Raw genomic sequence first — 25,143 nt, 5'->3', positions numbered from 1 at the left:
TAAATGTAGCATGTAATGTGTATTTGCTAATTAGCAACAAGGTGCAGCTGAGGCTGATGGAATGTTGTTTATTTTGCAGGTATTTGGTTGAAAAGAAAAGTCTGGATTGTCTTTGATTGCATGTTGAGATATTTAACAGGATAGGTTGACAGTTTGACCTGCTAGTGCACTTCAAGTCAAATAAAAGGGACTGTCAATCAAAACAATTCTTTGTCTGTTGTCCAAAAATGTCTATAAAATGTAATGATAATCAATCCATTAGTTGTTGAGATATTTTGGTGGTCGGCCCAAATGTTCTATCCTTAATTCTGCTATCAAAAGTAATACTTGATTAACTGACTCATTGTTTGCACTCTCTAATCAATTGCTAGTTTCCTTTATTGACCCTTAGACCAAACTCTTAATGCCTTTGTGAGAACAATTATTTCCATGTGGCCTTGCTGTAAGCCCTGCTTGGATCCATTTTACTGTTACGAGGCATGCACCGGTCAGACTTTAACCTTATTTGAACTGTGCAGGCAGTTGGGTTGCAGACTCCACTTACCTGGAGCAATCAGTGGCTGAGCGCTGATAGATGTGACGTTGCGGCTCATGTTGATAGCTCGGGGTTCTGAGTTGTCCCCCTTCTTCCCAGCTTCAGATGAACTGTCAGAGGAGCCGGCCTTTGCTCCTGTGGAGGCCTGCGTTACTTGGCTGGGATTCTTCAGATTGGCCGGCTGGATGGGAACGGGGCTCTGCTTCAGACTGAGAGCCTGCAGGGTCTGAGTGTGAGAGCAGGACGTGGTCGCCCCCTGCTGGCCACGGATAGCTAGATTCTGGACCTGATTCTTAGAAAGACAAAATGATGGGAAATGATTGATAAACAGATTCACAGAGTGGATTGGAGGCAAGATATTATCAGTATTTTTATTCATGTGCTCTTTTGCAAACCAATGAAGAATGGTCTGATTAAACATTCTATGGGGAGGCAGTAGCTCAGTCTGTAGGGATTTGGCTCGGTAACCGAAGGGTCGCCGGTTCACGTCCCGATTGTACCAAAATACGGAGTGTGGAGTGGCAGCTGGAGAGGTGCCAATTCACTTCCTTAGCACTGCCTTGAGCAAGGCTCTGAACCACTAACTGCTTCGGGCACCAGACGACTGGCAGCCCCTTCGCTCTGCCACCTCTCCTATCCTGCATGTAGTCCTGTTTGTGCATGTGTTCATGTGTATGAACTATGGGTGTGTAATGTAAAAAATATATGTTTTTTTAATAAAATTATTCTTCTTCTAACAGAGCAGTACAGCAAGTACAAATATTTGTTAAATATTGTCATATCACATAGTTTAGTGCAGGATTTGAGCTGCGATTTAAACTTTAAGTGACAAAGTCCAGCAATTTAGCGTTTATTTTTAGTGTCAACGTGTTTTCTAATGGATGTACCTGTGAGGAGGCCTGCAAGGAGCTCTCTGACTGGACAGCCGTCACTGTGGCAGTTGGAGTGAAGATGAGCTGCGGGGACAGAGGAACCGCCCGGCCCAGACTCCGGGCCACCTGCACCAGGTTACTCTGCTGGGCCTAAAGCATCACATACAGGGAAGAAGAACTGCATGAGTCAGAAAATGCCTCTGGGATTGGATTCTTCACTAATCTTTAATAAAGTACTGAAAGTAGCCAGATAACAAACTCATCAGATCTAGAAGGGCACTAAGAGAGAGTAAAGATGACTATGATGACCCTCAGGCACACAATTAAATATGATTAAGCTAAAGGACCCTTTTCATCTGCTTAGAAGAGAATGTGCCAAGATTTTTTAACAAAATAAGAAAACGTTTATTCAGTTGGATGGATTTTGTAGTAACACTGTTTTGAACTTCTAATGTTTGTATGTGTGGGAAAACAAGCAAGGAAAATGGAAATGAATACAATCGGGCTTGATATTAAATCATATGCACTAATTTAACACCAGAAGACTCAACCAGAAATTAAAGCGATGGTTATCTAAACTGACAAATGTGTTTTTTATGTCTGCCTGCAGCATCAAACACATCTGACAATGCTGTGTACTTGGTCATAATGAGGAAGCAGAAACAGATTATGTGCCAGATGCCAGCAAGTTAAAAACGACAAGTTACCCACAACCAGCTGCTAAACAGGCCAATAACGACTGAATAATGCTTCAGCAACTTTAATTTAAAACAAGTGATCCTGCAGCCAAAGCATAGAGAACACCTGTGACATCCAAAACATTTTTAAACATGCACACACAGTCTCTTCTGTGCTTGTAATGAGTCCTCTGGGGCCTGATAGATTATCTTGGCAACCTTCTCTGGTGGAATAATGTAAATCAAGCACTAACTACTGCAGAGTAAGCATAAATGCACAACACACAACAATCCTAAAACCCACAGAAGGAAGAAAAACACGAGCTGGATAGTGCTTATTTATTTAAGCAGTATGTGTGTGGGGTTGTGTTTATGCATATATGCACACTCATGACTGTACCAGTGGCTATGCCCCACGAGTGTGCAGTCTCACCATCTGTGCACGCAGGTACATCTGTGCCTGGCTGGCTGTGAGCGTGGGGCTGGATGGGCTGCCCAGTAGAACAGCCTGCTGGGAGATACTGGTGGGGGTGGAGCTTATGCTCTGGGCCCTGCTGATGAGCTGCGCTGCTGCCGGGGAGGTGGTCAGGTTGATCTGAAGGGAGAATATGAACAGGATAATTAGGTCATACAGTAGTGTCAGTTTTACCAGTTGTTACTTAGTCTTAGTCGTGTGTTAAATGTCCTTAGTCAAACTCATGCTGTTTTATTTAAGTTGATTCAAAGTATTGTCATTTCACTCCTAGCTTAGTCATTTAAAAGAAAACCGTAAATGTTAATATAGTTTCAGTCAATCAAAATTGCGTTTTAGTTTTTTTTTTGTCAATTTTATATTAAAGGTGGGGTAGGTAATTTTGGAGAAACCAGCTCGAGTGCGCTAGAATTTTAAAATACACAGCCGGAAAACATCTGCCACTTCCTTACAGAGCCCCTCCTCCAACACACAGGAACGCGCACATGACCAATGAGAGCACGAGATAAGTTTGTGCACAGATGGAAGGCTGAAAGTTATTTTAGCCGGGCCGGCTACAATGATTGGTCGTGCTTTTTACAGCGCCACGGCTTCCACAGATTAAATTTTTTTATGTATTTATTGTCAAAGCATTTAATATATTCATTGCTATCGGGATGTTAAGAGCATTCCATGGAATATAACAAAAAGTGTTTCTGAAATAAATTACATACCCCACCTTTAAACATTTCAGTCAATCAAGTCTAGCCAAAATTACACAGTTATTTTCGCCGAACTCTGTTGATATCATTGTTAAGTTAAACTTAAGTAAGTTAATTACTCTTTTCTTAAGGTGTGCTGCTGGTGTAGTCCTGATATCGGGCACGCAACACAGGAAATGGAACTGCTGCATTGATAAAAACAAACAGTTTATAACATTTGATGTCCTTTTTGTGTCAATGATTATCTTTTTTAAAAACCACATTTAAGTCTTGCCTTTTTTTTGTCAACAATATTTATGTTAATATAGTCACAGGTAGTGATTAATAAAGTCGCTACTGCCTCGTCCTAGTCATGGAGAAAAAGGTTGTTGACAAACTTAATTAATCATAGTCAACAAAGTAAACAATATTATGCACTTCCTTTACTCTACTGATATCTAAATCAATACACCAATTACATTCGACCAAGACATACAAAATACAAGATCTTGAGTTTCTGAACATTCTTACAACAAATAATAAATGCAATAGAAAAGTAAGCACAGCTCACATGGCTGGTGTGGCGCAAAGTTCCCTTAAAGCTTCTTGGTGCCAAAATCAATTTTATTCCATGATAATGTAATGGACCGAGATAACTTAAACTCTCGAGGCTCTTAGGAGACAGGTCCAACTCTGAACTCTTACCGTAGCTTGAGTTGTTCCTGTTTGCTGGGATGAAGTGCCGTTCTGTGAAGAGCTTTGCCGGCCAGCAGCAATACTGGCCTATTACACAGCAAGAGAAAGAGAGAAAGAGAGAAAGAGAGAGAGAGAGAGAGAGAGAGAGAGAGAGAGAGAGAGAGAGAGAGAGAGAGAGAGAGAGAGAGAGAGAGAGAAGAAAAGAGAAATGTACCATTTCCTGAAACATGTCTTGAGGGAGGGCAACAATAACAGCATCAGCTTTACACTGTGACATTGATTCTTTCAAGTGATGAGCGCTGGCTGACCTGCTGGACAGCAGCCAGGCTCTGCAGCTGAGCGGTGCTGAGGTTGTGCTGCTGCTGGAGGGCAGCGGTCTGTAACATCAGATGCTGCTGCTGAGCCGCGTACATCTGCTGCAGGTACTGTGCTGCTGTGTTAGGCTGTCTGTGTAGCGCCTGCTGAAACACCTGCATATAAAAGATAGACAGATAGATTTGTTGTTTTATCATGCAGCACATCACACACTTTTATTCTGAGAGAGGAATTGTTAAATGTATGTCAGCTTATCATTTTCAATGCTAGTTTTTATCTTGTACGTTTGGTGGTATGTATAGTTTCTTAATATTTAGGTGTGGAGAGCTAAGCGTAAGAATTTCACTGAACAGTGCAATTGCCTGTTATACTGTACGTATGACAATCTAATATCTTGAATCTTGAATCAGGTATGGTTAGTTCAGTAATGTTGAAAAAAAGCTAGAATATATTAAATTCAGTCCGGGTGTAAACAAAACATTATAGTAGAAAATGGAAGTCAAATAATTGGTTGAGTTTATTATCTCATCTTTCCAAATCAATGTGCTTATATACACGGTTTAAACAACTTTTTAAAAGTGAAAGTCAATCACTTTTAAAAAGGAACCTAAACAAAACATGTATGCTCTCAAAGCCTTTAAATATTTATTATAATTTCAACCTCAAAAAATATTGTTGTATACCCAAAGCAATGAATGGCAGATTATGTGGGAAATCGAACTTTTTTGCAAGGAGGATATTTTTAATTCAAGCTAAATCCTAACCTTGAAAACATGTTAGAAAAAAAAAAACTTCAAATCTAATTGTGTTCTGAGGAATTTTTATTTTTTAGGTCATAGAGTGTGTCACACAAAGAATTCCTTTAACCTGAAGAGTTCTGTGAGATGGCCGTCATTTCAATTTCCTTTATCAGTGTATTGATTAGGATGACAAATGACTCCTATTTCATTCTGATTAGAAAATGATGTGTTGACATGTATGTGGTGTAATACACACCAACAGAGGGCAGTAATGCAAAGAAAAGTATGATCACCTCTTTATGTGTATGCAGATGTCACACACAACATAAGCTGCAAAGATTAGCCGCGACTAATTAGGCCATTAATGTTTCATGTGATGTTTCATAAGAAGATGGCAGAAAATGCTGTTTCCTTTGCATAAAAAATAAGGACATGTTCTGCTTTTCTGTTTATTCTCATATAAGATTGAAACAATTTTAACTTTGGACTTTAAGAAACTGGGATGGACATTTTCACTTTGTCAGCCCTTCATACAGAATCCTGACTGAATATCAAGCCGTCAACAATTTCATCTCAACACTAAGGAACTCACCTGCACTGTTTGCCGGTCGGGTATCCCACTGTAAACAGATATCTGAGGCACCGCCTGCCTCCCTGCTGCAGTACTACTACTGGCACTACTGTTTGTGTTACTACTACTACTGCTGGGGGGAGTGGTAGAAGCAGTAGCAGTAGTGTTAGAGGTACTACTGCTGCTGGCAGCTGTGGTGCTGGAGGAGGTGGAGGCGGTGGCGGTGCTGTTGGCCGTGGGGGCAGGGGCCCCCGGCTCACTCTCCATGGTGCCCTCTGCTCTTCTCACCTTTGACCCCCGACTCTTCTGAATGGCTCTCCTGTGCCTGGGGACAGGGGAAAGGCAGAGCACATGAGAACATGCAACATTTTCTTTGTAACTAAGTTAAAAAAAAACAGAATGTCTTTCTTCAATAAAAAACAACAACAATAAAAAAATGTGGTCATAAGGGGAGTAAAAAGTGAGTGTGAGCCCTATTTCAGGGCTGCAACTAAGAGCAAGTTTTATTATCAGTTGATCTGCGAGCTATTTTCCCAATTGATGGATTACATTTCTTGTCTATAAAATATATAACAAAAATAAAAGAATGCCGTTTGTCACCGCTCAACATGATCAGCTTATTAACCATTTTATTTATCGTTGCAGCTTCAATGAAACCACTTGATACAAGTTCACAAGCCCTGAAGTCTAATATACTTGATTAATCCACAATTCTATTTCCATATACTGGTTTGCCATCGACTGCAGCTGGACTTAGAGCAGTAAACACAACAGCATGTTCTGCATTGTACAAATGTGCAGCAGGATGAGAGCCAGCTGGGAAATAAATGATTCTTCTGAAGTCTGTTTATTTTCATGCACAAATGTGTTACTGGAGTTAGTATTACATTTAAAAGGAGCCTCTACGAATACATTCCAGTATTGTCCCTTGACTACTGGAAGTAGCTATGTTTTTAAACTCTACACACAGTGTATGGATTCATTCTCCAAAAACTAAAAAAGAGAGGCATGCATGACACAACAAAGCTGGCTAGAGAAACGCATAAAAATGCAATCTGGGAAGCTCATGATTTCCAGTGAATTAGCATGAAAGGCAGAGTGGCTGGCTTACATTAGCGGTCTCCGTATGTTTGAGAGTTTCACATATACAAGATGAAAAGACGCATTCGGTGCAAGTTAATTAGAAGGCAGCAGAGGCGGTTATAATGACTCAAACTCCCTCGCAAACACTCCAACCGAAACGCTCCTAACCATGATACATACAAAAAAAAAGTATTGGCCTTGATCAGAAAATTGCCAATACAAAAGACATAATGTCAAACCATACTATATGACATACACTGTCTAAGGCTTCAATTTCTTCTCATGAGCGTGGAGGAGAACAGAACACATGATTAAGGACCTGTCCTTAAAAGCCTTCTCAAGGTTGGTCCCCTGGTGCACAGCTATCCATTAGCACAAGAGGAAACGCTTCAGAGCTCCCCAGACAGAGAAGACGGAGAAGGCTCCAGCTTGAAAGGTGATGAGTTTGGAAGAGGATGGGAGGAGAGACAGGCTCATTCCTTAGTGGAGGCAAAGATGACATTTTAAGAATGTAAAGAAAGTCCAGAAGTCTTTGAGGAAGCGGAGCTCCAATGGAAACAGGCAGACTTGAGATGGTAGTGGTGTACTAGAGAGGATGATGTGGGATTAATGAGTGTGTGTGTATGTGGAGGGGGATTCAAACAGCATGACAGCTGATGTAACAGAGCTGAAAATAGAGGGCAAACAGGGAGGATGGAATTTCTAGCCTTGGGGTTAGAGGTGTGAGCATTAAGATATAGGGGGGAGGCAGGAAGGGAACGAGAGTGAGGGGTGAAGGTTGAGGATTTGAAATGGGTTGGAGTGGAAACGAGAGTGTGATGGAAGTAATTAAATAAGGAGCTATGCTGCCGCCATGCTGCCGCCATGCTGCAATTCTTAAGCTATTTCCTCCTCCTCCTCCTTCTCATTATTCCTCTGAGCGGATTAGGGGCCACAACAGAGCTCTTTAGCCCCACTTATGCAACAAAGCAGACTTGGAAACAAACAGCAATCTTACAAAAACATATGCTTTCCTTTAAATTTAAAGCCCTAGTCACTGAATGAGGAAAAGGCTGGAGTTGAAAGAATTGTATGTTCTATTAATGAAAACTTGAGATGATCATGAATAGCCAATTAGGAAATTAGTCCAACAGAAAAAATCTTGTCAACACCCTTCTCTAAGAAATAATTTCCAGGGTCATTCAAATGAAATGAGGACGATTTAAATAAAAAAACTCAAATGAAGACCCAATTAACGGACATTTAATTTGGATATAAAAAACAAAAAACAATAATAAAATTACAATTTTGCATTCTGCAGTGAATTTGAAAAAGTCTTGTCCATATAACTGAATATAGCTGACCTGCTTTCTGGTTGTTAACAAAGCACTGCCAAAGCCTGCCTGTTTGCCGTCATTAGCCTACATCCCACTGTCTGCTTCCCATTGCCTCTTCATGTGTGTGGAGAGGGGAGGGAATCCCCTCTGGTAATGATGCCTTCACTGCCTGTCTTTCTGAGAGGAGTCACCCATCCATCAGTGAAGAGGTGCAATGGCGAAAACAACACCACCCCCACTCCAAACCTTAACCCCACTTCCACGAATTTAATCAAGCTTTGACCTGGAAAAACCTGGAACCCAACGCCAATGTGTGTGTGAGCACATCAAAGCAGCCCGTTATACATTTGAAACAGTCGCTCAGTCAGCACCATAACAACACATTTGCACTCCTTACAAAAAGCATATTGACCTACTCATAGTGGCTTCACAAGACCGCAACAACTGACAGTCAGGAAGATGAGAGCTGTTATGAGACTGTCAGACAGACTGGCTGTCTCTACAGCGCTTAGAGGAAGTGCATCCATCAGTGTTCCTCCCTCAGTACGCATATAGGAAAACTCTGATGACCCACATGAAAAAAACAACGCTAGAAAGCTGCACAAATCTATTGATGCTTTAATAGCAAGGAGAGAAATGTATGCTTGCATGTGTTTGTGGAGGGGTGTTCTGCTGCTGAGACAAAGCCCCCTAACCCTGGTGCTCCTACCTCCTCCGGCCCCCCCGACGCGATGCAGGGGTATGATGCCCCATCCCCCGGGAGCGTGCTGTCCTCCTGCCGGATGCTGCTCCTCTTTGTCTGCCTGACTGAGTGTCTGGCTGGCTGACGGACTGAATGAGCGTGTGCGAGTGTGTCGGATCCGAACCCCAGCACCTCTCGTCTTCTACCCCCAACGCACAGCGAGCTCGTAGTCCCAGCTTCAACACCCCACTCCACCAACCAGGCCGCTGCCTGCCTCCTGATTATGTGGTATCCTAGCGACAGCCAACGGGGTGCCTATGGAATCCCCGTCCAGAGCAGCGTGCTGATTGGACGGCAGGATCCTCTCTAATGAAGATGATGGTAATGATTTACTCAGTCTTTCCCCTCCCCCTCTGCCTGAATACTGATTTTTTTTAAAGGATGCTTGGACCCTACAACATAAGGTAGAATGTAAACACCATCTAAATGTGTTTTTATTTTTTTTAAGTAAAATCCCAGATAATGAGGCACTTCATAGACATTACAGCACAGACTCTTTTGTGTGAAACTGAAGGCTCTGTATCCATTTTAGTGCCTCAAATTTGAGTGTCTGCAGGTTGGGTTTTAAACCATTAATATAGAGAGCACTGTTTTCACAAATAACCAGCAGCGGTAAGTGGGACAATTTTGTATCACAACATTTGGCGAAGGACAGGAGAAGTGACTTATGGCCAGCCTGAACATTCAACCAATTATCCGACCAGAAAGACAGTAATCATCATCAATTTTGTGACATGACTGATACTGAGGCTAGAGAGCAAAAAATAAAAAGGAATTGCGGTCCATCATGACGCCCACTACCCAGTGTCTGCCCGTTAAGTGAAGTACTGGTCAACTACATCTTTAACCAAATGTTCCCTTATCCTGCCTAATCAGCACCATTTAAGCCAAATCCTAACTAATGATACAAATCTGACTCGATGATGGGATAGCCATGTCGCAACAGGAAAGCATCAAACCACCCATTTATTTCACGTACGGAAATTAAATGCAAATGAATAAGAGTAGAAATTCAGATGTAGCCATTTGAATCGTTTGCTGGTGCAATGTGGTATTGATTGGGGCCAACCATGCATGAACCTCATTGATTATTATCTTCTCATTAGCATATAGATTAGCTGGCGGTGCAGCCAGAAACGCAAGCCTAAAGTCTCACACTTGGCTGACAGAGCTGAGCAGCAGGATGGGGTGGGGTGGGTGGGGGGTCAACATAATAAGGAAACAGAAGGAAAACCAGAAGGAATGGGGGACCTCAGTTGACATAAGCTGCTTAATCATGAACCTCAACTTTTGAAAGCCCAGGACCCTAAACTGCATAAAGATACTTAAGCTAAAGAGTGTCCACAGTGAAATGGGGCGTAAAGAGTGGTCTAGGCAAGGGTCTTTAAAAACAAATAGCATTGTTTTCAAAGCTGATGCCCAACGAGCTCTTTTGGGGAGTGCTTACATTTAAATGACGTAGACACTATTAGCCTTAATCTTAGATAGCATTGGACATCTAAGACACTATCAACGTATGCAAAAAAAGTTTGCTTGAACATTTTGAAATGAAAACAAAACTGAATGACAGTGACTTATGAGACCTTTGAACACATATTCCTCCTAGCTTAGCACTTTCTACTTTTGTTGTTATTTTTGTTTTACTTGCTTGTAAGCGCTTTGAGCACCAGGAAAAGTGCTTTATAAATGTAATGTATTATTATTATTATATTTACTGTGCAGAAATAACACTAGCCAATTCATTTAACATCATAGTCCTTTAGAACTGCAAATAATTTTTTCCTTTCAGGGGCTGAATATATTAATTGTTTTCAATTATTTTTGGGTTAGTAGAGCCTATTTATAATCTCACAGGGGAGAGCAGCAGCTGCCTGTCAGACTCATCCATTTTAATGGACAAAGTGTTCAAGACGTTTGAAATCTCTTCAGAATATTCAGATATATCAGGTGGCAGATTTGACATCCTTTATTTACTGCAGAAAGGGTTATCCAGGCTATACGTTGTGGGAGACTGTTATCACTCCAACGCATGCATTCACTTTATATTTAAATAATTAACAATAGGATTAATGAGTTTAGTGCCAAAACAATTAGTCAGTTGACAGAATGTTCTAATTAATTTTTTTCCCATGATAGTGAGCTCCAATTTGAGCATTTATAGCTTATTATATCATTGTAATTGTTATATTTTTGGGCTCTTGATTATGGAAAAATGGCAACTTGGAAGAATCTTGAGAACAGTTTTTCTGATATTTAAAACAATGATTATTACATTGAAAAAGACAATCAATAAGAACTTGAGCTGCAGCCCTCATTATTTATGATCATTCAATTCAGTAGGGTCACAATATTGACAACAATAAACATCACCTGGTTAATGTCTAATGAATGAGAGGGTCCTGGCATTATAGTCAGCTTCCACATCCTCTGCTCTACAAAGTAGCATGTCCTTGGTGATGCTGGGGTTATCCCCAGAGGCCAATGATGGTCGATGGGTCTTGTCCAAACAGAGAAAGCAGGGCACAGCCTTTGTTACAGTGTGTAAGACAGAGATACCCTCTGATCCCGAGGCAAGATTGGTCGGGTAGCCCGTAATTGAGCCATCTGACTCAGACGGACCTTGCCTTCGACAGCTGAGTAGACCGGCACAAAGAGAGGTGCTGGCTGCTTTCCAGGTTAAGTGTGTGAACCATTCCAACACATAGACTCATGCTGTGACGACACAAAACACTTTCACTTAACTCTACCCGGTACACTGTGCTCTTTTATGTTTAGTTTAGTTTAGTTTATTTATAGTGTCGTGGACAGTCCCCATCGATGAACTGTCACAAAAACAGTAAATGATGCAGCTTTAGCCGACATGGCTAATTTCCAGCTGTTGTCCCCAGCCAGATGGTAATAGACACCCTTAAAATTACAATATGTGTACAGCATCATTTCGTAAAGCCCCAGCCAGTAACGTGCCGATTGCTCCACGAGATTCCAAAAAAATTACTTGGATTGTTAACAACTCTCAAAATAAACCCAGGGGAAGCAGACAGAAGAGCAGAAGGACACTGAGGCAGAACATTAAGGATTTTTCCCTTTGATCTAAAAATATGACAGTTGAATAGTTCAGGCAAAGCTTGCAGATTAGCAACACGCTTCAATCCAGGCTGTTCTATCAGAGAAGTCTCTGAGGCATCTCTCACAGGCGTCGATCATACAGAGAGGAAATAAATAGGTCAGGTATGAGCTGAAGTAGATAGTGCTTCCCTGCCTTCATCGGAAAAAGCATTTCATTTTTGTTTTAATCGAAAACATCTGACGATCAAAAAATCTAAAAGAAAACTGAAAAGCCTCTGGGTCACAAGTAGAGACTTATAACTTTCAGGTAGCTTGTGATGACTGCAGGTGCAGGAATGCATTTCATCATTACTTTACCAAGACTAGAAGATGCAATTTGCCAAAAAAGGCATAGCATTGTTTTTTTAATAAGGATAGAGGTGAGGCACTCAATGCATGTACCCCTCATGGAAAGCTCTTATTTGAACTATATATACGACCAGGCTTGGAATTTTCTTCATTTTAGGGGCAAGGCCATTTTTTCAGGGCGCAAAGGCCACATGCCAGGTCACAAAGGCCATTGAGGGAAACATTTGGATTTGGAGCTTACAAATAAATAACTTCACTTTTTGATAAGAAAAACACACGAATGACATGGAAAACAAATCACTGTTTTAATATCAATAATGTCAAACATTATATTATCATATAGGCCTATGCCTCCTTAGTATTACCGTATATAAAATAAAATACTTTACTTTGAATTATTATTGTTTGGTATGTTTTCCATCTACTACTTCTCCCATTCACAACTCAAAAATTATATGCATATGTAACAAATATATCTAATTTCAGAGCAGAAGAAACAGCCTTCAAGGGTCAAACTCTGCACATTCATCATTCAGCTGTGTGTGTGTGTGTGTGTGTGTGTGTGTGTGTGTGTGTGTGTGTGTGTGTGTGTGTGTGTGTGTGTGTGTGTGTGTGTGTGTGTGTGTGTGTGTGTGTGTGTGTGTGTGTGTGTGTGTGTGTGTGTGTGTGTGTGTGTGTGTGTGTGTGTGTCTTTAATCAACTCCTCACAGCTCTGGTCAGAAACTGGACAAAAGTTAAACATGTAACATGTACAAACCACAGAATGTCATGGCAAATACAATTGCTGCTTTAATTCTGTCTTTAGGACGTTGTTGTGAGTGTGGACGGAGCAGCTACAGGTTAGTTTAGCCTGATTGATCCATTCAGAAAACACGCATTTTAAAAGGTTTTTCGCCTGCCGTCTTGTCTGCAGACTTGGCAAAGCATTTATTCATGTTTTTTACTAACCGGTATCAGTATGTAGTTACTTCGGCATCATTCTGAAACGTGTATTACAATTAAATCACTGTAAAATAGGTTCATTTTGTCGTAGTTTCCACCACAGTATTTACATTGAAATAAGCCCCGCCCCCTCTCCAGCGCGTCCTGTTTGAATGACAGGAGTAAACACAGCTGACAGCCGCGGTGAAACTCAAGCGGTTAGAGCGATGAGAATATTCGCATCGCGTCCTTTGTGAACGCAGCATAATGCAGTTCAGAAAACTCTGTTATGACGCTTTTAAAGCAACTTCGAGATTTTTAACAGTGTGAGGCTGAGGGGCACACAGGCCATGGTGGCCGTAGGACGTACAGTTATTTGTGGGGCATAACGGCCAGACCGAGGGGCTACCACGGCCATGGCCGTCATGGCCGCCGTGAAAATCCTACCCTGTGTAACGACAAATATACCATATCCTGATGATAGTGCTATTCTGCCTGAAAATATGGTTATAACACTTTAAGGCAAATACAAAGGTCACCATATAATCTTAAAGTCTTCTATAAAGTCATCAACAGGTGAGAGTGGTCGTGACCTGATCTGACAATGTGTAAAATGTGTAAGCCTTTGAAAATATTTCTATTTGACATCATCCAACCCAAACGTTACTTGTAATGGTCAAATTTTGTCATCAAGGAATTGTCTAGAAAATGCTAACAAACATGCACTTATTACAAAATATATCATCCACCTATGAAAAAGGTAAAAACACTTTTTATTTCTGACATCATACACACCAACTGACAATTTGTATTTGACTAAATGGGAATGATGTCTGTTACTGTGACTGAACTGGCATCGCTCATGTAGAGAACGATGATTTTCTTGCCAACAAAACTTGCACGCAAGTGTGCTTCTTCTGCACAGGAAAAATATCTTTCCCACTTTTCGACAGAGTGAACGCATTAAATCTCTCTGGTGTGCATCAGGCTGATCACTAATGGATGTAATGCAGGAAGCAAGTGAAAATAAAGTGGTCACAGATGATGGAGCACAACATCTCAACATGCAAAACATGAGTTGGACCTATGGCTCTCACTCTCTTGTGAAATAAACAAATCAACTTTTTCATAACAATGAGATAAATAGCACATGACAGCTTGTGCATTATAGACCAATATTCAGCCACAGGAATTAAGGGCTGATACCGTTTGATGTTAGCTTCCACTGACTTACATATAACAGCTTGATAAAGCAAGCAATTCACCTTTGGAAGATCTATGAGCTTCTTGTGTAAGCCTGTTGATGCTTTTCATCTTGAAATATCACATCTCTAAGCATAATCTGAGATGGCGTATAGTTTAAGGAGGAGGTGGAGGCAACACATGTACTCTAGGGCAGCCATGGCCTAAAGTGACCTCATCTGAAGAATAGAAGGGTTGCCTAGTGATGCTTAATACAGGAGCTAAAACTCTGTTCATTTTGCTTGGCCTTCCTACCCTAGGTTTTTAACAAACAGAGAAAAACAGGTATACAAATCACGTCAGTGCGATTTTGGGCACCCCAATAGAAGAAAAAATAACATGAATCAATAACATGAAAATCAATGGCAAAAATAAGAGCTGAATTGATTAGTTAATGTACTGATTAGTCCAAATGCGCACACACCCACCCACCCACACACACACACACACACACACACACACACACACACACACACACACACACACACACACACACACACACACACACACACACACACACACACACACACACACACACACACACACACACACACACACACACACACACACACACACACACACACACACACACACACACACACACACACACACACACACACACACACACACACTTGTACTTGTGTTTAAGGTCTAAACACAGACACGAGGGGAAGGGGAGGCTAGCTTTAGCTGTGATGTTATTCTGAACACATTCAGGTCACAGGGAGGGCATGGCCACACCATCCCAGCTCTAGCGGAGCATTAGATGGCCTACACTTGTCACAATAACTCCTCCTGTCCGAAAGGTCATGACCTATTGGATCAAAGTCATTCAAGAAAAAGCCTGGCATACTTAAGCAAACACTTTAAAAGTGATGAAGCAAACACTAGCAAAGCCGAAGAAAGGACGCTAATGTGGTCAAAACATTGTTATTGCACGCTTTTCTCACGCACTGATTTTCATTCATAGCCAAGTTGTTTTTCTCCACGATGGTTGGGGCTGAATTCCTTTACAACGTTAGCTAACGTTAGCGCTACTTTGCTTGTTATTCGTCTCCATATTAGGGTTTCAAACCACATGGAGGGTCTGCATGCTAAACTTAGCCGTCAAAAAACGTTAGCAGGCAAGCTAGAAACAAACGTTGCTCCTGTTTTGGGGCCCCGAAAAGACGTTAGCTAAGTCCCAGCGTTTACCCTCACGCGTTCCGACACAACACAAACACGGTCACTGCCCCCGCCCGCCCCGTGTCAACCGTGACACTCTGTCCCAAGAAGCAAGTGAGACGTTGCACTTACCGTTACCGTAAAGCCTTGCTCCTCTTTCTGGCCCTTTTCCCTAGCTGTTTTTCCCGATATTCTACACCATTTCTGGACGGTGGCTCAGAGCAGACCAGCGGCAGCAGGGGTGGGCCAGATCAACTTCTTGCCATTTGCATTCCAAACTCGCAACGTGACGTAAATCTGACCAATGAGCGCAGAGTAAAACGTGTAACTCCGCCTCTTCTGCTGTCAATCAACAGCGCACTCCACCTCCCTCGCCCCCACCCTGTCAAGTGGCGACCGCTGTCCTGATCTCCATGGTAACAAAAGGGATTTAACCCTTGCACTGTTCTACAGTACATTCAAGTGCTAGAAAAAGTAGATCCTTGACCTTTACTTAATGAAAATAAGCCTCCACTACAAATACAAGTAGGCTACTGCATTCAAAACCTCACTTAAGTAAAAGTATGTATAATCAAAACATTGACTTGATAAGATAAGATAAAAATAAATGTTTCCCTAAACAAATGGCCTTTTTTTATTCAGTGTGTAAGTAAATAAGATTGAGAAATATGCAGGAATTTTTGGCCATTAAGACAACGATTTACGTTTATTAAAAACGTATAGTTTTTATTGTGACAACAAAAAAAAGATTGCTATGAATTCTTAAAGATTTATTCATAATGTTGTGGTTGGTTCAATGTTAAAAAGTATCACAATGTTGCTTCTGTACCGCAGGTTTGTGACTAATGCAACATGTTTTATTATATATGTTTTTATGTGTATTTTTAGGAAAGCTATTTTTAAATGACCAATTTTGAAGAAACATGTTTTTCACTGGTTGTGAAATGTGTGGAAAATTGTGATCTGGAAAGAAACTAAAGCTCTTAGGCAAATGGTCAGTGGAGTAAAGGGTACAATATTTTACATATACTTGAGTTCTGAGTTACTTTCCGACTTTTCTGAAGTTATGTTTTTCCGCTCATATGGGCACTTAGTTAATAGTGTTAAAGGAAGACCAGAGCAAAGAGTTAAGATATTTGACACTTTGTTGCCCCACTTAAAAACTGCCTTCTTTGTTGTCCCTTCAAGGAAGGTCAAAGGTCAGGATCAGCTCCCACAGAAACAACCACACCCTTCACTGGTTTAGGTTAGGGTTTTTGTTCAAGATCACTCCAGCATACAGAATCAGATTTCAGTTATTTCACTTGCAAAATTGTCCAAGTCTAAAAGCTAGAATTTATTTTCTAAACATTTAATTTACAATATAAAGTACACAGGGAACCATCCTTTGTGTTCAAAAGAGTTATTTTGTTATTTATGTCATTAGATAACCTCAACTGAAGTTTGTTTCTTATATTTTCTAAATGTTAGAATTGCATGGTCTTCATAAGCAAAATAAAACTGTACTGAGATTTGAAAATAATAATAATATTTTTAAATATATTTAATGGGAATACTTTTTGCTTTCTTATTATGATGTTATTTGATTTTCTAGAGGAAATTGAAAGAAATAAGCATCTCAATCAATGGATCCCCTCCACAATAAACATATGTCTGGGATTAAACAGATTTTAAAATAAAATGTGTATCTTGTGTTTCCTATAAAAAACTGTAATGGGCTGGTTGAATACAATAAACATAGAATTGCTCTGTTTTGTTCAATATTATTGTTGTTTTCATTGTCTTGCACTCGTCGATCATCCCTTGGCAGTCTTCAAACTGCTGGACAACAGCATCCACAAAGCGTGTCGACATGGAAATGAGGCGGCACAGTAATAAAATAGACAGCAAGGAATTGCTAATGTTTCAGTGAGTTGCTATTGTATTGCCTGTAATATGATCAGGGGGTGCATACATCTGCCTACAAATACTGAATAATTGATCAGAATATGAGTTATTCGGTTGGCCCTTGAGTTAATTATCTGGTGTATCATAGCTCCCTTGATACCTGGCTCGCAGCATCAGCATGGACACAGTATCATTCTAGTAACTTGGTGAATCCCCAAAGGCACATGGGCTTGCAGTCAGGCAGACTGTGTAACATTAATGTTGTTGCAGAGGTAACACTAATCTCCAACGCCGCTCTGCTGGGCTGGAACATACCTTCAAAGTGATGTTTTTACAAGAATGGGCCAAATGTAATTTTGTTGTAGATAATACATCAGGATCCTAATGGAATATGTATGTGCTCCCGTTCAGCTAGGTCGATCCTCCATATCAACAAGGTCATGGATGGGAGGTTTTACGTCTATCAACATGCATTGTCAACAGCATTGTCACTAGTTTACATTAAATGTTTCTTAACATTATACAATATAGAGAGAATTTGGATCACACATACTTCAATTGAAATACCGTCTAACAATTTGCACTCATATCTGAATGTGAATTATTTGAGCCCCTGATGGTTCATTTTATTTGTGATTTCCTGTACTTCCGCCACAAAATACACCAAAAGCAGCGAATAAGACCCCCCGAGCATGGTTGCCTGGTTGCCCTAATGGTTATTCTCCGGGGTGGATCTAGCAATATGTAGTTCATGTAGTTCTCCATGTCCACTTGTTGCTGATGGTTGTGGTCGAGGAGATTTTGCACTAAAATCTGTATCATGGTCAGTAGCGTCTGGGGCACGGACGCAACCCTGTGATCCACAATTGTTGTTGGTGAAACGCATCAGCAATGACACGGGGGTGAGCAGGAGAGGTGGGGAGCGTAGCAAGCGTTTCGTCCCCAGACCTACCCACTTAGGGAGCCGTTATTAAAGTGTATCGTTTGAGGGCTCCGTTTCCGCGCCTCCATTTCGGCCTCGTGTGGAAGTACCGTCTAGACCAGGGATGGGCAACTGGCGGCCCGCGGGCCACATGTGGCCACCGCCCTCACTTTGTACGGCCCGCGAGTCAATTTACAAAAATATATTGGTTTCACAGTTGTAAACAAGCAAATCATTTGAACCAGACCCCACTTGTAATTAATAATATTCACCGCTAGAGGGCGCTCCCCCCAAATTCATGAGGCCTGCAGCCAAGTGTATATTGTCTTCTGTTTACCTAGCGGCTTTCCTCCGTTAGCGGGAAAAGAAACATGAGCGCCCAAAAAAGAAAACTGAACCTAGAAAACCGTCTCTTTCAGCCAAAATGGGAAATAGATTATCTGTTTACAGAATTCAAAGGCAAACCTATGTTTTTGGTGTGTCTTGAAACTAAATCGGCAATGAAGGACTACAATTTAAGTCGCCACTACAACAGCACCCATAAAGACAAATATGAAAAGCACACAGGAGCTGCCAGAGTCGCCATCGTTGCTGACCTAAAAGGGAAAATATGCCAGCAGCAGACCTTTTTTACCAGAGCCACGACTACACAGCAATCGTCTCTCACGGCGTCTTATGCCGTTTCCCTTGAGCTTGCTAAAGCTAAGAAGCCCCTGTCTGACGGCGAAATGGTGAAGAGTTGTGCAGTCCAGATGGCTAAAGCATTCGGAGATGACAACATGGCTAAAAACTTTGAAACCGTCTCTTTGTCCCGTCGGACAGTGACACGAAGAATATTTGATATACAAAATCATGTCGAACAAAAGGTAAAACAAGTCATGCATGACTGTGCATACTTTTCCTTAGCGTTGGATGAGAGCACTGATGTGACTGATGTGAGCCAGCTTCTCATCTACACACGGGCCATTAACAGTTCCTTCGAAGTGCACGAGGAGTTATTGAAACTGGCTTCTTTGCATGGCACTACCAAAGGACAAGATATTTTCGCCGCTGTTGAAAATGTTGTAAGTGCGCACGGAGGATTTCACAAGCTCTCAGCTGTTGTTACCGATGGTGCGCCAGCAATGCAAGGAAAGCGCACTGGATTCGCCGGCCTCCTCCGCCAGAGTGGCGTTGACTGTCCAATACTGCACTGCATCATACATCAGGTGGGTAACATTATTGTTAGCTATTCTAATGGTTTTGAATGTGGGCATTCTTTGTAAAAAAAAAATCAGGCTAAATCAAATTTCGTTTTGATATTGCAGGAGGCTCTGTGTGCCAAATCAATGAACTTTAGCCATGTCATGGATTTAGTTACCAAGACTACTAATCTCATTCGAGGAGGGAACCGGTCTCTCAATCACAGGAAGTTTATAGCCTTTTTGGATGAAGTGAACGCCGCGTACGGTGATTTACAGATGCACACAGAGATAAGGTGGATGAGCCTTGGAAAATGCTTGGAGAGGTTTTTTGCGCTACGCGCAGAAATCCCTGTGTTCTTGGAGGACACCATCCAATGTGATACAAGTGCCTACTGCGCAAAACTCAGGAATACAGATTTTCTTCTCGACATGGCTTTCCTTGTGGACATTACCTCGCATCTTAATCACCTGAATATGCGGTTACAGGGAAGATGCCAAACCGTGTCGGATCTATATGCGCACATGAACGCATTTGTTACTAAACTGACTCTGTTTAAAGACGGATTTTCAGCCGACCGTCCTAATCTGGCGCACTTCCCGTCATGTGAAGAGATGCGCAAAGATGCCCCCGAATGTGAGAAAACATTACCCAAGTACAGAGCCGACATATAAACACTGCAGCAGCAGTTTAAGAAGCGCTTTCAAGATTTCCACACCATGCAGCCACGCATCGAGTTATTCACTAACCCCCTCTCGGCTGCAATCATCGAGCAGCCCCCTGAGTTGCAGCTTGAAATGTGCGAACTACAGTCAGACCCCTTTCTAGCAAAGTGCCAGGAGAGGGGAATTTCCTTTTGGAGACTGCTACCCGAGTCCCGCTTTCCACTCCTCAGGGATTTTGCGCTCTCAATGGCCAGCATGTTTGGCAGCACTTACATCTGCGAGAGAAACTTCTCTATGATGAAGCACATCAAGTCAAGGGAGAGAAACAGACTGACAGACAGACACTGTTCCATCTCATGCAAATCGGATGTACAAATGTTGATATTGACATTCAGTCTATTGTGCCGCAGCAGGAGAGGCCACAAGTATCTCATTAAGAGTATAGCTTACTGATCCAGCTGTGGGTGAAGTTCAGAAAAATGCATATGTTCTTGGTTTTATGTATGGAATGTGAGGGAAGCATAGAAACACAATACAAAGATGAATATTCGTTGTTAACCTCAGTGTTGGTGTTTGGTACAATAAACATGTATTGCCTATATATATTTAGTTATTTTCATGAAATTAGTAGCTAAAGTTGGCTATTTAAATGTTGTGGATATAGTATCCTGCCGATGGAAGTGAATGGTCACGAAGTGGCCCTCTGGTAGTGAGGACATTTTTTTTTGGCCCTCACTATCCTCAAAGTTGCCCATCCCTGGTCTAGACTCTATACGATATAGAACTGTAGCGGATACAACCCGTTTCGTCTCTGTGTGGACGGGCCTTAGTAACACTCACATGGTTTTGAACTGTGCTCAAGTCATTTTAGTAGCACTGTGGATAAGATCTCCCACAGTGAGCATTGTGACATTTCAGTGAGTCACAGTCAAGAATGGCAATGATCCAATCTAATACTCATTAAAACACATACTACCACATATTTTACAGTTTACTCCCACATCAAAAGCAAACAACATGACATTGCCTTGTTAAAGCCGGAGGGTGTGTTCTTTAGTACATCTATTCTTCCGGGAAATGCTTGACACACATCATTCTCATACAGAAGTGTTTACTCTCCATAGCCAGACAACTGGCAACTGGATATACAAATACCTCCTACTATATACAGTAAGCTGGTCCAGTAAATACATTACTCTATGGCACCATAGTGAACTTTGTGAAAAGGGAGCTGTTTGTTTCTAACTAAGGTCAGCAACTTTTAAAGATTGCTCCTTTTGAGCCCTCCGCCCCTGATGTGTAGGTTTGTGTATTGGTGGATATTCACGTATAAAACATTGTGTCAACTACAGTAGATCAGATATCAGTCTAATATTTAAAATATTTAAGGTTCTTTCATTATTTTTACACAAGGGGGTGCCATCATGTCACCAGTCTACAAAGCACTTTCTGAGCTCAGACTGCCACTTGTTCAAGCTTGCACTCAATTGGACAAACCTATGCAATAAAAAGATTAGAAACAAGAAAAACACATTATTAATAATACCATATAGAAAATATGTTATTGTATTAATATTATTATTATTAATATATGTTCTATTAAGATTAAAATAATCACATGTTTATGTATGTACAAACATGTAAAATAAAAACCAGTAATCATCAAGTTTTGTCATGTCTTGTGAAAAATCTGCTCTCAGTTGTCATCATTCACGTAAAATATGTTTAAAATAGCATGGAGAAATGAGGTTAATTGTTCCACAGAAACAATGAATATTCCTGAAGTCAAAGGCTGTGTGCAGTTACTTCCTCTCTGCTGTGTTGCTCTGGTTAGTCCTGTTTTGTTTGTTTTTATTATTTTCTTCAAAGACAGAGACCAAACCAGCACCTTGATGCCTTTTTGAACTATTTTTCTCCTGCATGAAAGAGCTCGGGAATGACGATAGTGCGGCCTCTCGCATCAAAGTTTGCTTATTAGTTCAATAATTACTTGGTTTTCTCTTCATTGTTGTGTAGTTCTCCGAGTTGTCTCACTCCGTGTTTGTACAGCAGGGATGACTATTGTGAGGAAGGATATTTAGTCTGATTCAGCCCCAGCAGACATCCCCTCCCTGCTGCATAAGAGAGACAAAAAAGGATTGGAGATTACAGGCATCCTGTACATTGACCTCTGTGTTTACTTAATCGTGGGGCGTCTACACCAATATGACCATTATTAACACTCTTTTACAAGTCGTTTCAAGCTGTAAAAGGAGCTGCGGATCCTAGATGCCTTCCATCTTTCTCTGATGAATCAACTAAGAAATAATCTTTGACCCTTCCAGTTAATGTTCATCTCCAAATGAAATAACATTAATTTTTCTGGCTTCCTGGAAAATCGTTATCCTTTCTGATCACTTATATCACTTACCTTGTCTCTGATTCTCCACAAAAGCATGTGGTTGTTTGAAGAGCCGATAGTGAAATTACAGCAGCTTAATGTGTCTCCATCCTCTTTGCAGAGCTTGAATGGAAGAGTACATCTAACTTGCTCATTATTTCAATTTCCTCACACCCGATCAAAATAATAGGATTTTTGCTGGTTGGTGTGCAGTGATGTGTGTGGAAGAACAAGAGTCCGGTGTTTCACAAAGTGTTTCAATGAATGAATGAATGAACCAACTGAATAGCCTATGCAACTGTTTGTGCACAGTTGCCTCTGTTTTGCCTTTTGGCTCAGATTACTCATCAGTTCCTTTTCAGTTGTTTGCAATTTATTCTCGAAAAAGAAAAATGTCATATCAGGTGATGAATGAACTAACAAAGAGGTAAATAAAAAATTTAATGAAGGGATCAGTGGAATGACTTACCCCGTGCTATTATTTGCCCACACCCTGAGGACTATCAATACAAGTGTGTTTCTTACTGCTTCCTTCCTCTACTGTTAAATACCAGTCATGCATGTAGAACTGTATGACGAAGAATGGTCGCTGTTCTTGCTTTTTTGACGTCTGAGTATATTTTAAAACCTCACAGAATTATCTTTAAATGATCTTTCAAGAGACAGCCCTGCAAGAACATCTCTAAATATAAGTGAAGGTTGTGTAATGTAAGTCTCACCAATTAATATCTAACCTCAAATAAAAACAAGCATCTTTTAAAGCTGCAAATAAATAAAAAATGAAAGTTTTTTTTTTTTTATTGATAGTGAAAACTACTGAGAACTCTAAAACATAATTTTCTTTTGGTGGGTTGTGCAGTGTCATGCATGTTCCTATTGTATGTACCTTGAAATAAAAAAAAGAGAAATAGGACATTTGAGGTTGCACTGTGAAATGACTAAGAAGTGATCGGTTCAGTGCTTCCGGGAAATTATGACAATCAAGAGCATCCTGATACGTCAAAGCTGCACAGAGAAAAAAAGATTGGGTTGACATTTATTTTTTATTTAGTTTGATGCTGCAATGTTTGTTCTAAGGGGGGAAAACCAAATGTGTCAGGGTGGTTTCAGTTCCCTTTAGATCAATCAAAACATGTTCACAATTTCCACCTGAATTAAACATGGATCCAATTATTTTAACGTGTTAAACCCCTTTAAAATGTTCAAAATGACAACCCAGGTAACGCTCTGATTAAAGGACCTGACATTTGAGGTACATTAATGAATAATGAACTGAACTAAGCTGTAAAAGGGTTTTATTTTTTAGTTGATATAACTTGTAAAATAGGAAATACAACAAAACTGCTCTTAGAAAATGAAAACTTACATGCTTGCTCGGTTTAATGCAACCAGGTATTTTATTGCTGTGTATCACCTGCAGTGTTACACTGGGTTTTGGCATTCATTATTATCCTGCACTTTTCAAGCTTTTGAAGTAAATCAAATCTATAAAATAAATCTTTCATTTAACTGGACCCTTGAAAACATCACCTGGCAACAGTTTGAGCCCAGTGGTTTAATGTGCCTAAATCACCACTGAGTGGTACTGCAAAACAAAGTTGAAATATAATACTTTTAAGATTCAAGTTCATAACCCAAATGTGGCAGGAAGCCTCTTACACACATCTCTTGTGTGTGTGTGTGTGTGTGTGTGTGTGTGTGTGTGTGTGTGTGTGTGTGTGTGTGTGTGTGTGTGTGTGTGTGTGTGTGTGTGTGTGTGTGTGTGTGTGTGTGTGTGTGTGTGTGTGTGTGTGTGTGTGTGTGTGTGTGTGTGTGTGTGTGTATATGTGACTGTGTGTATTGAAGGTTAAATGAGGTGAAGCAGGAACAGCTCTGAGATGAGAGCAGCCCTCGCACTGACATGTTGATGTGGTTGATTAGAAACCATGTTCAGGTTGGTGGTAAGTATGGAACACTTCTTTTCTGCCTAACCAGAAACACACTCACAGCCAGGTTCATTACAGCAGTCTGCTGTAGGTTACAGAGTATGCTGCATGCCTGCCTGCACGCACACATTTTCTATTTCCAGTCCGTCAGTGTGAGGTGAACAACATGGACTTGTGTTCTCTGAAAAGTCAGTACCAGATATGAAACCATGCTGTTGGTGGTTGGCTGTCAGGAAACCGGCAATGACACAGACAGCAAGAATGAATGAGTGAGAGTGTGCACGTCCACCATGTAAGTCTGACAGGAAATATCTGAAAGGATCTAGAATTCTTAGGTCATTCTTAATCATCACTTGTTACTCAGAAAACATTACTCTGACAAAAATAGCAAGTTGAATATAAAATTATGAATCTGAAGTCTTTGGACAGTGGGCTGGAAAATAGCCGTAACTACACAAGACATTATTTGGCCTGGTGCTATGCATATCAATAAAGTATGTTTGTTTTTATTTACAGCATTGTGCTACGAGTGTTGCTCATCCTTTGTGATACTTTCCTGAGACACATTCGTGGCATAACTGTTCGAACTGTTGTATAAAAAAATGCTGCCAGGTGCCTTTTTCTTCTTCTTTTTTTTATCACTAAACCTTGCTTTTTCCATTTACACATGCAGGAATGTCCGAGTGTAAATGAAAGAGAGAAATGCCATATATTAACAAAGGTAGACACATGAAGAGATTGG

The 25,143-nt window shown here is 40.8% G+C and overlaps 1 protein-coding gene across 6 annotated transcripts in view; it reads right to left on the bottom strand.

The window, feature by feature from the left end:
• Positions 1-15,711, bottom strand: part of phc2b (polyhomeotic homolog 2b) — a 54,504-nt gene extending 38,793 nt beyond the window's left edge. For 2 of the 6 annotated variants that reach the window (XR_013808099.1, XM_079680636.1), the window contains exons 1-8: positions 8,667-8,876; positions 5,580-5,883; positions 4,241-4,402; positions 3,942-4,019; positions 3,377-3,442; positions 2,518-2,679; positions 1,423-1,557; positions 545-827 (exon numbers count right to left, since the gene is read on the bottom strand). Coding sequence is in view for 5 of the 6 variants with exons in the window: in XM_079680636.1 (XP_079536762.1) it covers positions 545-827; positions 1,423-1,557; positions 2,518-2,679; positions 3,377-3,442; positions 3,942-4,019; positions 4,241-4,402; positions 5,580-5,883; positions 8,667-8,710 (1,234 nt within the window). In the remaining variant the exon portion in view is untranslated. Of the gene's footprint in view, positions 1-544; positions 828-1,422; positions 1,558-2,517; positions 2,680-3,376; positions 3,443-3,941; positions 4,020-4,240; positions 4,403-5,579; positions 5,884-8,666; positions 8,877-15,572 lie in introns of those variants that run through there. The other 4 variants (XM_079680638.1, XM_079680639.1, XM_079680635.1 and 1 more) reach the window with 4 other exon arrangements.
• Between the last annotated feature and the right edge of the window lie 9,432 nt (positions 15,712-25,143).

The sequence above is a fragment of the Notothenia rossii genome (assembly GCF_949606895.1).
Source record: "Notothenia rossii genome assembly, chromosome: 5".
Taxonomy (NCBI): domain Eukaryota; kingdom Metazoa; phylum Chordata; class Actinopteri; order Perciformes; family Nototheniidae; genus Notothenia; species Notothenia rossii.
The sequence above is the reverse complement of the archived record's forward strand: the minus strand, read 5'-3'. Positions and strand labels throughout refer to the sequence as shown.